This window comes from Macaca thibetana, chromosome 12 (assembly GCF_024542745.1).
Source record: "Macaca thibetana thibetana isolate TM-01 chromosome 12, ASM2454274v1, whole genome shotgun sequence".
Classification (NCBI taxonomy): domain Eukaryota; kingdom Metazoa; phylum Chordata; class Mammalia; order Primates; family Cercopithecidae; genus Macaca; species Macaca thibetana.
Genome location: NC_065589.1, coordinates 12080082 through 12092234, shown reverse-complemented (window position 1 = coordinate 12092234; position 12153 = coordinate 12080082). Strand labels below are relative to the sequence as shown.

General features: G+C 42.0%; 2 protein-coding genes across 9 annotated transcripts in view; both read left to right on the top strand.

The window, feature by feature from the left end:
- SP100 (SP100 nuclear antigen) overlaps positions 1 to 10243 on the top strand; it is a 133334-nt gene extending 123091 nt beyond the window's left edge. For all 8 annotated transcript variants that reach the window (XM_050751086.1, XM_050751085.1, XM_050751082.1 and 5 more), the window contains 5 exons: positions 4224 to 4339; positions 5829 to 5949; positions 6254 to 6325; positions 6845 to 6988; positions 7795 to 10243. In XM_050751086.1, the coding sequence (XP_050607043.1) occupies positions 4224 to 4339; positions 5829 to 5949; positions 6254 to 6325; positions 6845 to 6988; positions 7795 to 7905 (564 nt within the window). In that variant the 3' untranslated portion in view covers positions 7906 to 10243. The remainder of the gene's footprint in view (positions 1 to 4223; positions 4340 to 5828; positions 5950 to 6253; positions 6326 to 6844; positions 6989 to 7794) is intronic.
- Positions 1 to 12153, top strand: part of ITM2C (integral membrane protein 2C) — a 350051-nt gene that overhangs the window by 14877 nt on the left and 323021 nt on the right. The window lies entirely within an intron of this gene.

Below are 12153 nucleotides of genomic sequence, written 5' to 3'. Positions count from 1 at the left end.
ATGGCTTGCTTAAGACTTTTGACATCTACAATTATTATTTTACACTGATTCTTCTCAAAAAGTAACTTATAATCAGCTACAGTCCATGGTTTGCTTCTTTGGGGGAGTTCATGAAAAGGACTCTTTAATGAAGGTTTCTGATGACTTTGGAGGTTGTTCTATTAGATTAGAGAGAGAAAACGTGCAAGAAACTAATTGAAAAACTGATATGTTCATAAAGTTTACTAACCTAATATGAAGCAGAGCAGGAGTTAGTTGCATACACTGAACAAATGGAGGCCAGAAATAATTTCTTATGGATTTTTTTTGTTTGAAACATTGCTGCCTTTAACAATTGAGAAGAGCATTACTCTTGAAAACTAAATTTGAGGCATATTTCTCTCCGTGCCTAATTTCTCCAGAATTCATAAGCTAATTGTGAATATTATTAATTCATGGCAATGTGTTTGCATATGTTTAATAAGAATCTGTTTTCTGCTGGGCGCGTTGGCTCACGCTTGTAATCCTAGCACTTTGGGAGGCCAAGGCAGGTAGATCACTTGAGGTCAGGAGTTTGAGACCAGCCTGCCAACATGGTGAAACCCCGTCTCTACTAAAAATACAAAAATTAGCCAGGAATGGTGGTGCATGCCTGTAGTCCCAGCTACTCGGGAGGCTGAGGCAGGAGGATCACTTGAACCTGGGAGGTAGAGTTTGCAGTGAGCCGAGATTACGCCACTGCACTCCAGCCTGGGTGACAGAGCAAGACTCTATCTCAAAAAAAAAAAAAAAAGAATATGTTTTCTTTTATAATAAAACACAGTTGGAAGAACTGGTCATTTTCCCAGGGCTTTGACTGAAACGGCCTTGTGAGAGGTTCCAGCAAAGCCAGTTTAAGATAGCCTATATGGACAATGGTTCTTGCTGCACTTTGTGTGGGTAAACAAGCCAAGTATATGGGACTGAAGCTTATTTGGCAGGTAGGTTGGTCCTGCTGTGATTTGTCTTTAGTGAAAGCGGGAGACTGGAGAGAAAAAGAGTGTATTTCAGAAGAAACCTATAGTATTCAGTTAACTTTTGATTTCTGGGTGGCTATGTGGGTCACCCATGGTATGGAGCTACCCACAACACTCCTCATTAGCATAAAGCAGCCAGAAAGATTGATGACCAGGTTCCCCATGACTGAGGAATTGATAAACAGAAAAGGGGCACTGAAATGAACCCAATTGTCCCGTAAATCTGATTTTTACAGTTTATTTTGAATAAACATAGAAATTGACCCTCTCAGTCTTGAAACTTGAGAGAGTTGCATTTGTCTTATCTGAGTTCTTTCTCAGGAAACCAACCATCAGACCTCCCACGTAATATCAAGGGACTGAAACTCACCAGATCACTGTATTTGGACAATGAGATGCCAGACTCCTCACCCCTTATGACTGCCTAACCAACTATCTGCTTCCTGTTAACCGACTCCTCCTCCTTACCACTCCCTAATTCCTGCTTCCCTGCATGTAGATACATTTCTGCTATATAAACCCCTAACTTTAGTGAGTCAGGGAGACAGATATCAGACTGATCTCTTATCTCCTTGGCTGCAGTACCCAATTAAAGCCTTCTTCCTTGGCAATACTCATTGTCTCAGTGATTGGCTTTCTGTGTGGCAAGCAGCAGGACCTAGACTGAACCCCTGGTATTTCAGTAACAAAATCATGGGTGACTTCCCTGTCTAAACAAAGTCACATTTTGATTCCTTTCATTGCAATGAGATGAGCATTTTAGGCAGGATCAGCCTTCTGCAAAACTGCAAGGAGCATGTTTCACTATAAGAATGCCATGTAAGCTGGGCACAGTGACTCATGCCTGTAATCCTAGCACTTTGGGAGGCTGAGGCAAAAGGATCACTTGAACCCAGGAGTTTGAGACCAGCCTGGGCAACATGGCAAAACCCCACCTCCACAAAAAAATACCAAAAATTAGCCAGGCATGGTGGCACACACCTGTAGTCCCCACTACTCCAGGGGCTGAGGTGGGAGGATCACTTGAGTCCAGGAGGTTGAGGCTGCTGTGAGCTGTGATCGCACCACTGCACTCCAACCTAGGTGACAGAGTGAGACCCTGTCTCAAAACAAAAATGCCATGCAGCTAGACTGGTACAAGACACTAATTGAGAGGGGATAGAAAAGAGGTTGCCATGCCCTCTGTTTTCTTAGCCAATGCACTTCCCTAGCAAGATCTAGATCGATCCACACTGTTTCCACTTCTCTGCTGGAGATGAGAACCTTCAGTAGTCAAACAGCTCTCATCTCTGGGGTCTGCACAACTTGTTTGATGACTAAGGGAGACCCATAAGGCCATTTCTTACAGCCCACAGCCAAGCCCTCTGTGAAAAGGAAAAGGCAACTCTTCCAGCAAGGAAGTCCTCATCCCTTTTCAAAAACTTTCCTAGGCAAACTTGTAGGCTATTAATGACTCTAGTTATGACCTCCCAGCCCTTACTGAGGAGAAACCACTTTGTAATATGGGTTTTCAACCTTGGCTGCACATTGCAATCACCTGGGGATCCCGCCCCCACCACCCACAAAGATTCTGATGTTATTGGTCTGAGATGCTGCCTGAGAATTGGTGTTTCCAAAGCTCCTCTAGTGTTTTGTGTTTTTCTAGCACAAGCAAAGTTGTGAGTCACTGTAGTGCAATGCAGTTCAGTCACAATTGCCACAATTGCGTAGGCTCCATCAGAACCACCTGAAGGACTTGGTAGACCACAGCTGGCTGGGACCTACCCCTAGGCTTCTGATTCAGTGAGTGAGAGGCAGCGCCCCAGGTTGTACATTTCTAACAAGTTCCAGGCGCTGCTGCTGCTGGTCCAGAGACCACTGCATTAGAGGCCAGAGTTCTCAACTATTGACTGCACATTAGAACCATCTGGACAACATTTAAGACGTACTGATGCCTATACCCCAACCCAGACTAACTGAATCAAAATCTCTGGTAATGGGGCTCCAGAGATGGTTTTTTAATCCTCCCAGGGGATTCTACTGTAGAGCAAGTTAAGAACCACTTCTAAACAAAAGAAAAAAATTCTTACTAAAAAGATTAAAGAGACATACACCAAGTTTGCAGGCTTCCTAGACAATGGAACTTCAAACATAGGATTTGCCTGTGGTATTTATTCTTTCCTGGGGCCCACTTGCAGTGTACTTGATAGGATGATGGATCAGAAACCTTGACCCAGCAGCCTAAAAATAGTGGTCAGCATCGATAAATCTCATCTATTACAACAAAAAGGAAAAACAGTTACAAGGCCCCACTCCAGGGGAAGCTCAGGTACCCCCCTGCCCCCACGTGGAGATGTGCCCAAGAAGTGGCTCCTAATAGGCCACTCAAGTTCTGCCATTGAAGGAGAATACGTGGGCAAGATACATCTTGCAGCCTAGAATTTTTTTCGTATATGTGACTTTAGTCTCTTCTTTGTATAGTGACTTTGTAGATGAAGAGAAATTACAACACCTTACATGCGAAGTTGACTAAGTCATGGGGGCTCTTCCTCCAGGTTCCCAGAGCAAAAAGCAAAAAGCCCTGTACTCTCTGGTGCCTACCTGATCATCTTGCCCATGGTTTTTCCATCCCAGAGGTACTGCTATAGGCCCAGAGCCCTCCAGACAGAGAACTGACATCCAGGAACTCCTCCCCAAGCCCTTTCTTCAACTCATTCTTGCTATGGCAAGAGTGTGGGTTGAAGTGATATCTCGGAAGTTTACTCCATTGTATTAAATTCCCAGTAAATCACCCTTTGACAAGTCAGTTTAAAGGATACAATGTAGACAGGTAGAAAAGACTCTATTTCTGGGCCAGGTTTTGCCAGCTGTTTAATAAATTGCTCAAATCATCTCTAATGCATCCTATTTTTGTCACTAGTCATCATGTCAGAATCTGAGACTCTCTCTTTCATGGAAAGAAAACATTCTCCTGCCTCAGCCTTTCGGCTAATTTTTTGGCGATCTCCTGACTTGTGATCCGCCCGCCTCGGCCTCCCAAATAGCCACTGCTTTCTACTTTTCTGGCCTGACACATAGCCACTATCTACTGAACTTTGCTGCAGGCCAAAATGTCTTCTGAGATCTCCACTCAGCGATCCTTAATATTTTGTGGAGAGAAATTTACAAGTGTGCCCTTGATACATAAAAAGGTCACAAATTCTAGGGTCCCACTGATCCCAGTGATGTCTACATCATCTCCCCTTCTAGCCGGAAAACTCAAACATATGTGGAGTGTGCAACAAATGGGGACAGCTGTTCTGCTGCGACACTTGTCCAAGATCCTTTCATGAGCACTGCCACATCCCGCTCGTGGAAGCTAACAAGTAAGTAAGATGTTTCCCCTTCCCTGAGCCCTTCCTTCTTGTGGTACAGCTCCTCCTGCCACTCATGAGTACTCTGCAGTTTCTGTACCTGGTTATGTGTTTCTTAATGCATAAGGGGCAGGCTCCTTAGTATCAGGATCCACAAGTATTATCCAGAGCTGTTGAACAGTGCTGGCAGCAGATTAATGGGAAGCAAAAACTCTTTAAGTGGTTATTGAGTGCAATAGAAAGAGGTGTCAACCTCTGCCTCCCCTACTTGGCTCCGAGACCCATGCTCTCTGATGGGGTGATGCCATCATACACTGCCTGCTGGTTTAAAGCATATACCACCTGCTGTGGGACCATCACACAGCTGGTAAAGCCAGTGCTGCAGCCGTCTATCAAGCCAACTGACTCTGGGTCACAGGTTACATGTCGAGACCTGTGAATTCTGCAACTGTGAGTCCCTGGCTCACTTCCTTTGCTAAAACATGTGCCTTTGGACAGAGGTGATGGTATGCAGGATACCATGGAGACTGATAAGGTGCTCTGTGAGTGGTGTGTGGACAGAATTGTTAAGGCTGAGAGGATGATCTCTACCAGGAATGTGTCTGACTCTATGAGGGCAGAGCATTGCCCTTCCATAATGGAGAAAGCTAATGTGACCCACCTGCTCCCAGAGTGTCATCTCAGGGGATCAGCATAAACCTCTGCTTTTGACCAGTTGGGCAATCTGCAGAGGCAGAAGAAAAATCAGCTTTTCGGTTGAGCCCATGTATAGCCCCCATCCCTGCACCAGAGTTGCAAAGTACTCTTAGAGGAGCACTTTGTAACAGGCTCCTTGAGCAAGCACTACATGGCCAAGGAGATGCTGGCATCACTAGGATGGTTCATTGTGCTTGCCTGATTATCAACAGCCTCCTAGCACAGATGGCCTAGTAGAGAAGGTTGGAGAATGAATCTAGGAGCAAATGGAAGATGTCTGACACTGTGTCCAGAGATTTCCTTTTCAAGAAGTTTCTGCAGCACAGATTCGAGGTGTAAGATATGGCAGGGCCGAGGGAGAGGATGCCTATAGCCTGTGTTCTGTGCTTACTCAGCAAAGTCGAGAAACAAGAGCTTGTTTTCTGATTTTTCTATGACCTGATTGACTCACAGAGGCCCAACACTTTGTGCTTAGGGTACTCATTTCCAATAACCGTGGCAAACAGTGCTCATTATCAAGTTCCCAGTGGCTCAGATGAGAACCCTAAGTTTTGAGGTGAATGAGACTCCGTCACTCACAGGGCACTTCACCCAATAGATGATCACCCCTGCTATTGCTATTGGTGGAAGGGCATGCCTTTGGCTATTGAGTCCTAATGGGGCTCTAGTGCAGAGGCCTCCAAGAGAGAAGTTACATACAAGGTGGAAACCACCAGGCATTCTTGAGCACAGGACTTGAACAACTGTAAGAATGGCGGCTGATTCACAGAACCTGCCATTGTTCACTTTATGCCCCATCTCTCAGGAACCCATGGAGTTGCATCTTCTGCAGGATAAAGGCTATTCAGGAAAGATGTCCAGAAAGCCAACCATGGCATCAGGAATCTGAAGTCCTGATGAGGCAGATGCTGCCCGAGGAGCAGTTGGTGAGTAAAAATGTGAACCTGAAGCCTCCTCCTTTCTGTTCACCTAGGCAGGAGAAGCACAGTCTTACAAAAAGCTTAAGGAATGGAGCCCAAAAGCAAACTGCTGGCCCATGGTGTGCTTTTCTCCATGACCTAACACTACAATTCATATTCCAAAGAAAATTCCTAGTCCAAAGAAACTCCCCATGCCATGTTTGCTTCAAAGAGTCCACAGGTTTGGGAGTTGTGTGTTCTCTTTGGGCATGCATATGAGCTCTTTCTCTCTAAACTGCATTTAACTTGAAATGTCCTCCGTCTTTTGCAGAAATGTGAATTCCTCCTCTTGAAGGTCTACTGTGATCCAAAAAGCCCCTTTTTTGCCTCAGAACCATATTATGTAAGTAACAGCCAAAAAAAAAAAATGCTTATACTGGCATTTGTCAAATCTGTGATCTGAATCCCATGGTACAAGGTGCCATTCTATTTGCCTTGTTGATGAGTTTTTAGTTTAGGCTACTATAAAAATTTATCATAGATTCGGTGGCTTAAACAGCAGAAATGTTTTTCTCACGGTCCTGGAAGCTGCATGTCCAAGATCAAGGTGTCAGCAGGGTCGGGTTCTGGAGAGGGGCTATCTTCTAGGTTGCAGAGACAACACAGGGTTGCTCCCTGTGTTCTTAAGTGGCAGAAAGAGGAGAGAACTCTCCAGAGTCTTTTTTATAAGAATCCTAATCCTATTTGTGAGGGCTCCACCCTTCTTACCTCATGACCTCCCAAAAGCCCCACTTCCTAGTACCTTCACAGGGGGGTTAGGATTTTGACCTATGGATTGGGGGACCCCACAAACCTTTATTCCACAATAGTGGGAGTCTATGGCACCAGGCTGATAGCCTCACTTTGGTCTTTTTCTCAACAGAACAAAGAGAGGTCTCAGGGCCCACAGAAGCCCATGTGGTTAAACAAAGTCAAGAGAAACCTGAATGAGCAGGCGTACTCCCGAGTAGAAGGGTTTGTGCAGGACATGCGTCTCATCTTTCATAACCACAAGGAATTTTACAGGGTGAGTGGCTCTCCCTGCTTCCTTTTCTTTTTCAATTACATCACTTTAAAGTCACTTCCCCTCTCATCTTTTCATATCAGGTAAATGTTACAATCACCCTTATCATATGACAAGCCCATACAAGTACAAATCGTGGAAGTATCCTAAAAACCCTGTGGTGCATGTGGGGAAAATAACAACGAACTGGAAGGTGCCCTTGCAAACATGGTCCTATAACCTCAGAGTTGACTCATTTCTAGATGGTTTGTTTTCACCCATAGAGAACAGTAGGCTGCAGACTCATTTGTTTCTACTAGAAATAGAAGTGCACTTTAAAGGCATTTAAAGTGTTTCTCTTCTCTGGAGGAATATACCAAATCAAAGGTCTCAAATGTCAAAATATTGGATTTCTTTACATCTGAATTTCCTGGCACCATTTCAGAAATTAACAAGGATTATGTCAAGGGGTGAGAGTGAAGGGAAAAGGAAGACATTATTAAATGGCCTTAAACATTTCTGCACTATATTAACGTTGCTAAAAAAATGCTGTGCATAAAAATCACACAAGTAGAATTTTTAAAACTTAAATTAAACCATAAGCTTTTGATCAGGAATTAGATTTCAGTGTAGTAATATTTCGACTTCTCTGCCTTCCAGATAAAGATAAATAATTAAATTGTCAGGGAACATAAGCAATTCTTAACTAGATTAATTCTCATTTAACATTTGGGATAACCTAAAACAAAGCCCTGGATTATCTGCAATACTGGGTGTCTCCGCTCATTGAATAATCGTTGCTATTAATGTTTTTTTCTTTGCTTTTTCAGGAAGATAAATTCATTACACTGGGAATTCAAGTAGAGGACAACTTTGAGAAGAATTTCAGAAACATTTTTGCAATTCAGGAAACAAGCAAGAACATTATAATGTTCATTTAGCCCATTCTTATTTCTTCCCTTCAGATCCTCTGGCAGCTAGGTACACAGTGTGCACGTGGTCCCACTAATCTCTGACTGCTCCTGTGGAAACTCCACATCACAATTCTCCAAAATTTTTCATTAACATTTTAAAACTGTCTTTATCAGCTTTCAATAAAATTCAACACTCCTTCATGTTAAAAATTCTCAATAAGCTAGGTATTGAAGGAACATATCCCAAAATATTAAGAGCCATTTACAACAAATCCACAGCCAACGTTATACTAAATGTGCAAAAGATAGAAGCATTCCCCTTGAAAACAAGCACAAGACAAGGATTCCCTCTCTCACCACTCCTATTCAACAAAGGATTGGAAGTCCTAGTCAGAGCAGTCAAGAAGCAGAAAAAAGTAAAGGGTATCTAAATAGGCAAAGAGGAAGTCAAACTATTCCTGTTTGCAGACAACATTGATTCCATATCTAGAAAACCCCGTAGTCTCAGCCCAAAAGCTCCTTCCACTGATAAACAACTTCAGAGAAGTTTCAGAATACAAAATCAGTATACAAAAATTACTAGCATTCCTATACACCAACAATAGCCAAGCCAAGAGCCAAGTCAGGAAGGCAATCCCATTCACAATTGCCACAAAAAGAATAAAATACCTAGGAATACAGCTAACCAGGGAGGTGAAAGATCTCTACAATAAGAATTACAAAACACTGCTCAAAGAAATCAGAGACGACACAAACAAATGGAAAAACATCCCACATTCATGGGTAGAAAGAATCAATATCATTAAAATGACCATACTGCCCAAAGCAGTTTACAGGTTCAGTGTTATTCCTATCAAACCACCAGTGACATTCTTCACAGAACTAGAAAAAAACTATTTTAAAATTCATACAGAACGGAAGAAGAGCCCAAATAGCCAAGGCAATCCTAAGGAAAAAGAACAAAGCTGAAGGCATCACGTTACCCAACTTCAAACTATAGGACAGGGCTTCAGTAACCAAAAGAGCATGGTACTGGTACCAAGAGAAAAGGCACATAGACCAATGCAACAGAACGAAGAACACAGAATAAGACCGCATGCCTATGACCATCTGATCTTTGACAAAGTTGACAAAAACAAGCAATGGGAAAAAAGACTACCTATTGTATAAATTGTGCTGGGATAACTGGTTAGCCATATGTAGAAGATTGAAGCTAGACCCCTTCCTTACGCCATATACAAAAATCAACTCAAGATCAATTAAAGACTTAAATGTAAAATTGAAAACTATGAAAACCCTGGAAGACAACCTAGGCAATACCATCCTGGACATAGGAACAGGCAAAGATTTCATGACAAAGACAAAAGCAACCGCAACAAAAGCAAAATTTGACAAATGAGATCTAATTAAACTTAAGAGATTCTGCACAGCAAAGGAAACAATCAACAGAGTAAACAGACAACCTACAAAATGGGAGAAAATATTTGTAAACTATGCATCTGACAAAGGTCTAATATCCAGCTTCTATAGGGAACTTAAACAAATTTACAAGAGAAAAAGAAACAACCCCATTAAAAAATGGACAAAGGACGTGAAAGACACTTTTTTTTTTTAAGATGGAGTTTCACTCTTGTTGCCCAGGCCAGAGTGCAGTGGTATGATCTTGGCTCACCACAACCTCTGCCTCCCAGGTTCAAGCAATTCTCCTGCCTCAGCCTCCCGAGTGGCTGGGATTACAGGCATGCAAACCCGATTAATTTTGTATTTTAGTAGAAACGGGGTTTCTCCACATTGGTCAGGCTGGTCTCGAACTCCTGAACTGAGGTGATCCACCCGCCTCAGCCTCCCAAAGTGCTGGGATTATAGGCATGAGCCACCATGCCCAGACGAAAAGACACTTTCCAAAAGAAGACATACATGCGGCCAACAAGCATATTTTAAAAGCTCAATATCACTGATCATTAAAGAAATGCAAATTAAAACTACAATGAGACACCATCTCACACCAGTCAAAATGGTTCTTGCTAAAAAGTCAGTAACAGCTAGTAAGGTTGTGGAGAAAAGGGAACGTTTATACACTGTTGGTGGGAGTGTAAATTAGTTCAACCATTATGGAAAGCAGTGTGGCAATTCCTCAAAGTACTAAAAGCAGAACTGCCATTCCACCCAGCAATCCCATTACTGGGTACATACCCAAAGGAATATAAATCATCTACCATAAAAACACATGCATGTAAATGTTCATTGCAGCACTATTCACAATAGCAAAGATATGGAATCAACCTAAGTGCCCATCAATATCAGACTGGATAAAGAAAATATGGTATGTATACACCATGGAATAGTATGCAGCCATAAGAAAGAATGAGATCATATCACAGGAACATGGATAGAGCTGGAAGTTATTATCCTTAGCAAACTAATACAGGAACAGAAAATCAAATACCACATGTTCTCACTTAAAAGCGGGAGCTAAATGATGAGAACTCATGAACGCAATGAAGGGAACAACAGACACTAGGGTCTACTTGAGGGTGGAAGATGAGAAGAGGGAGAGGAGTGGAAAAAATACCTATTGGTGATGAAGTAATCTGTACAACAAACCCCTTTGACAAGAGTTTCCCTATATAACAAACCTTCACATGTGTCCTTGAACCTAAAAGTTTTTTTAATTGTAAATAAATGGATCATTAATAAAAAAAATTTAATAATGAACTTTTCTTATCAAGTTCTCTTATTGAATAATTTGGAATGAAACTTATCATTGATAACATAAAGTCTTTCTATAAAGGATCATATTATATATTCCCAATTATTCAGTTTCATACTTTTTGTTGTTACTGTGAAAGTAATCTTTTCCCATTGAATTTTATTACTGATTATTGCCTATTACAGAAAGCTACTGTTATTTATGTATAATTATGTCACTGATTACCATACTGAATATTAGATAGCATCATTTTCACCTTTTACCCAGTGGCATCAGGAAGCCTGTGGTGGCTCCATAGCATCTCCAACTTTCAATTCATGGAATCGTAATTGGTTTAGGGGTTGGAAGCATTCCTCAGTTGAGCACTAAAACCTCTGACAATTCTTGGTTATGTTGGAAAATGATTCTGCCAGGGCACCCTGGTGTATTTGCATGTGTAAAGGAGGAAAAAGTAATTTTTCTGCTACCCTTCTAAGTTTCCCCTACCCCGATCCTCTGGGGCCCCTGTAACAAAAGACAGATCAACAAGAGAAAAACAGAAGTTTATTAGCATATATAGAGAGATATATATGTATATACACATATCTCTCTCTATATATATACACATACATATGTATATACATCCAACTCTGGTTATGGGAGACAGAGTACCATATACAGGTAGCTAGTTCCAAGCATATACTACATCCTTTCAGGAAGTGCTCCAACCTCAGAAATGACTGTTTGGGACCATAGTTATCTATATGTGTGTATATATATGTGTGTATATATGAGAGATACTCAGAGAGATGAATAACTCTCCAAGAGGTGGCTGAGACTTCAAACTTAAATACCATCTCCAGCTAAAGACAAAGAAAGAAGAGTATGGGAAAACCAGTTACAGGGATGACCAGGAAGCGCATGGTAAACAAGAGTAAAGTTTGCTATGCAGATCTGAGGTGTCTTCTCCATTGATAAGAGACCCTTGTGATTTAGAATCATCCTTCTCTTCCTGGGACAGAGAGGGAGATATCCTTATGAATGGAGATTTCCTTTGTAAATGTAAAGTTCCCTAACAAAGGAGTAACTTCTACTGTGTTTTTAGAGCTTCTCCTATGTCTCCTATTTCTCAAAATAATCCTTATGCCAAAGAGGCACATTCTAGGGTGGCATATTCTGGCCTCCCATACAGGTCTCCACATAGACCCCAGAGGCGGGGCTTAACTGCAGCTGATCTGATCTAAGTCTTGACAGAATACTTGTGGTCTTTCCAGAACATTTGCACAAAGAAGGCATGAGAGGAGCTGCTTGAAGGCCATTCCCCACTCTCCTGCTCATCTTTTGGAGGCTACCATGACATTCATCATTTCCTAAGTTCTGATGAGGTCTGAGGCTTTCTGTTTCACCACTACTAAGGTACAACTGCAGGCCGTAAAACTGCTAGCCACAACGTGAATGTGGGCCATCACTCACGTTGTATTAGATGTCATTCAGCCCCTTTTCTTTCAGTGCTATCCTGGGGAACAAAGGACATGGAGAGCTAGCACTTTTGCTCTTTTTGTTTTTGTTGCCTGTGTAAGTGATAG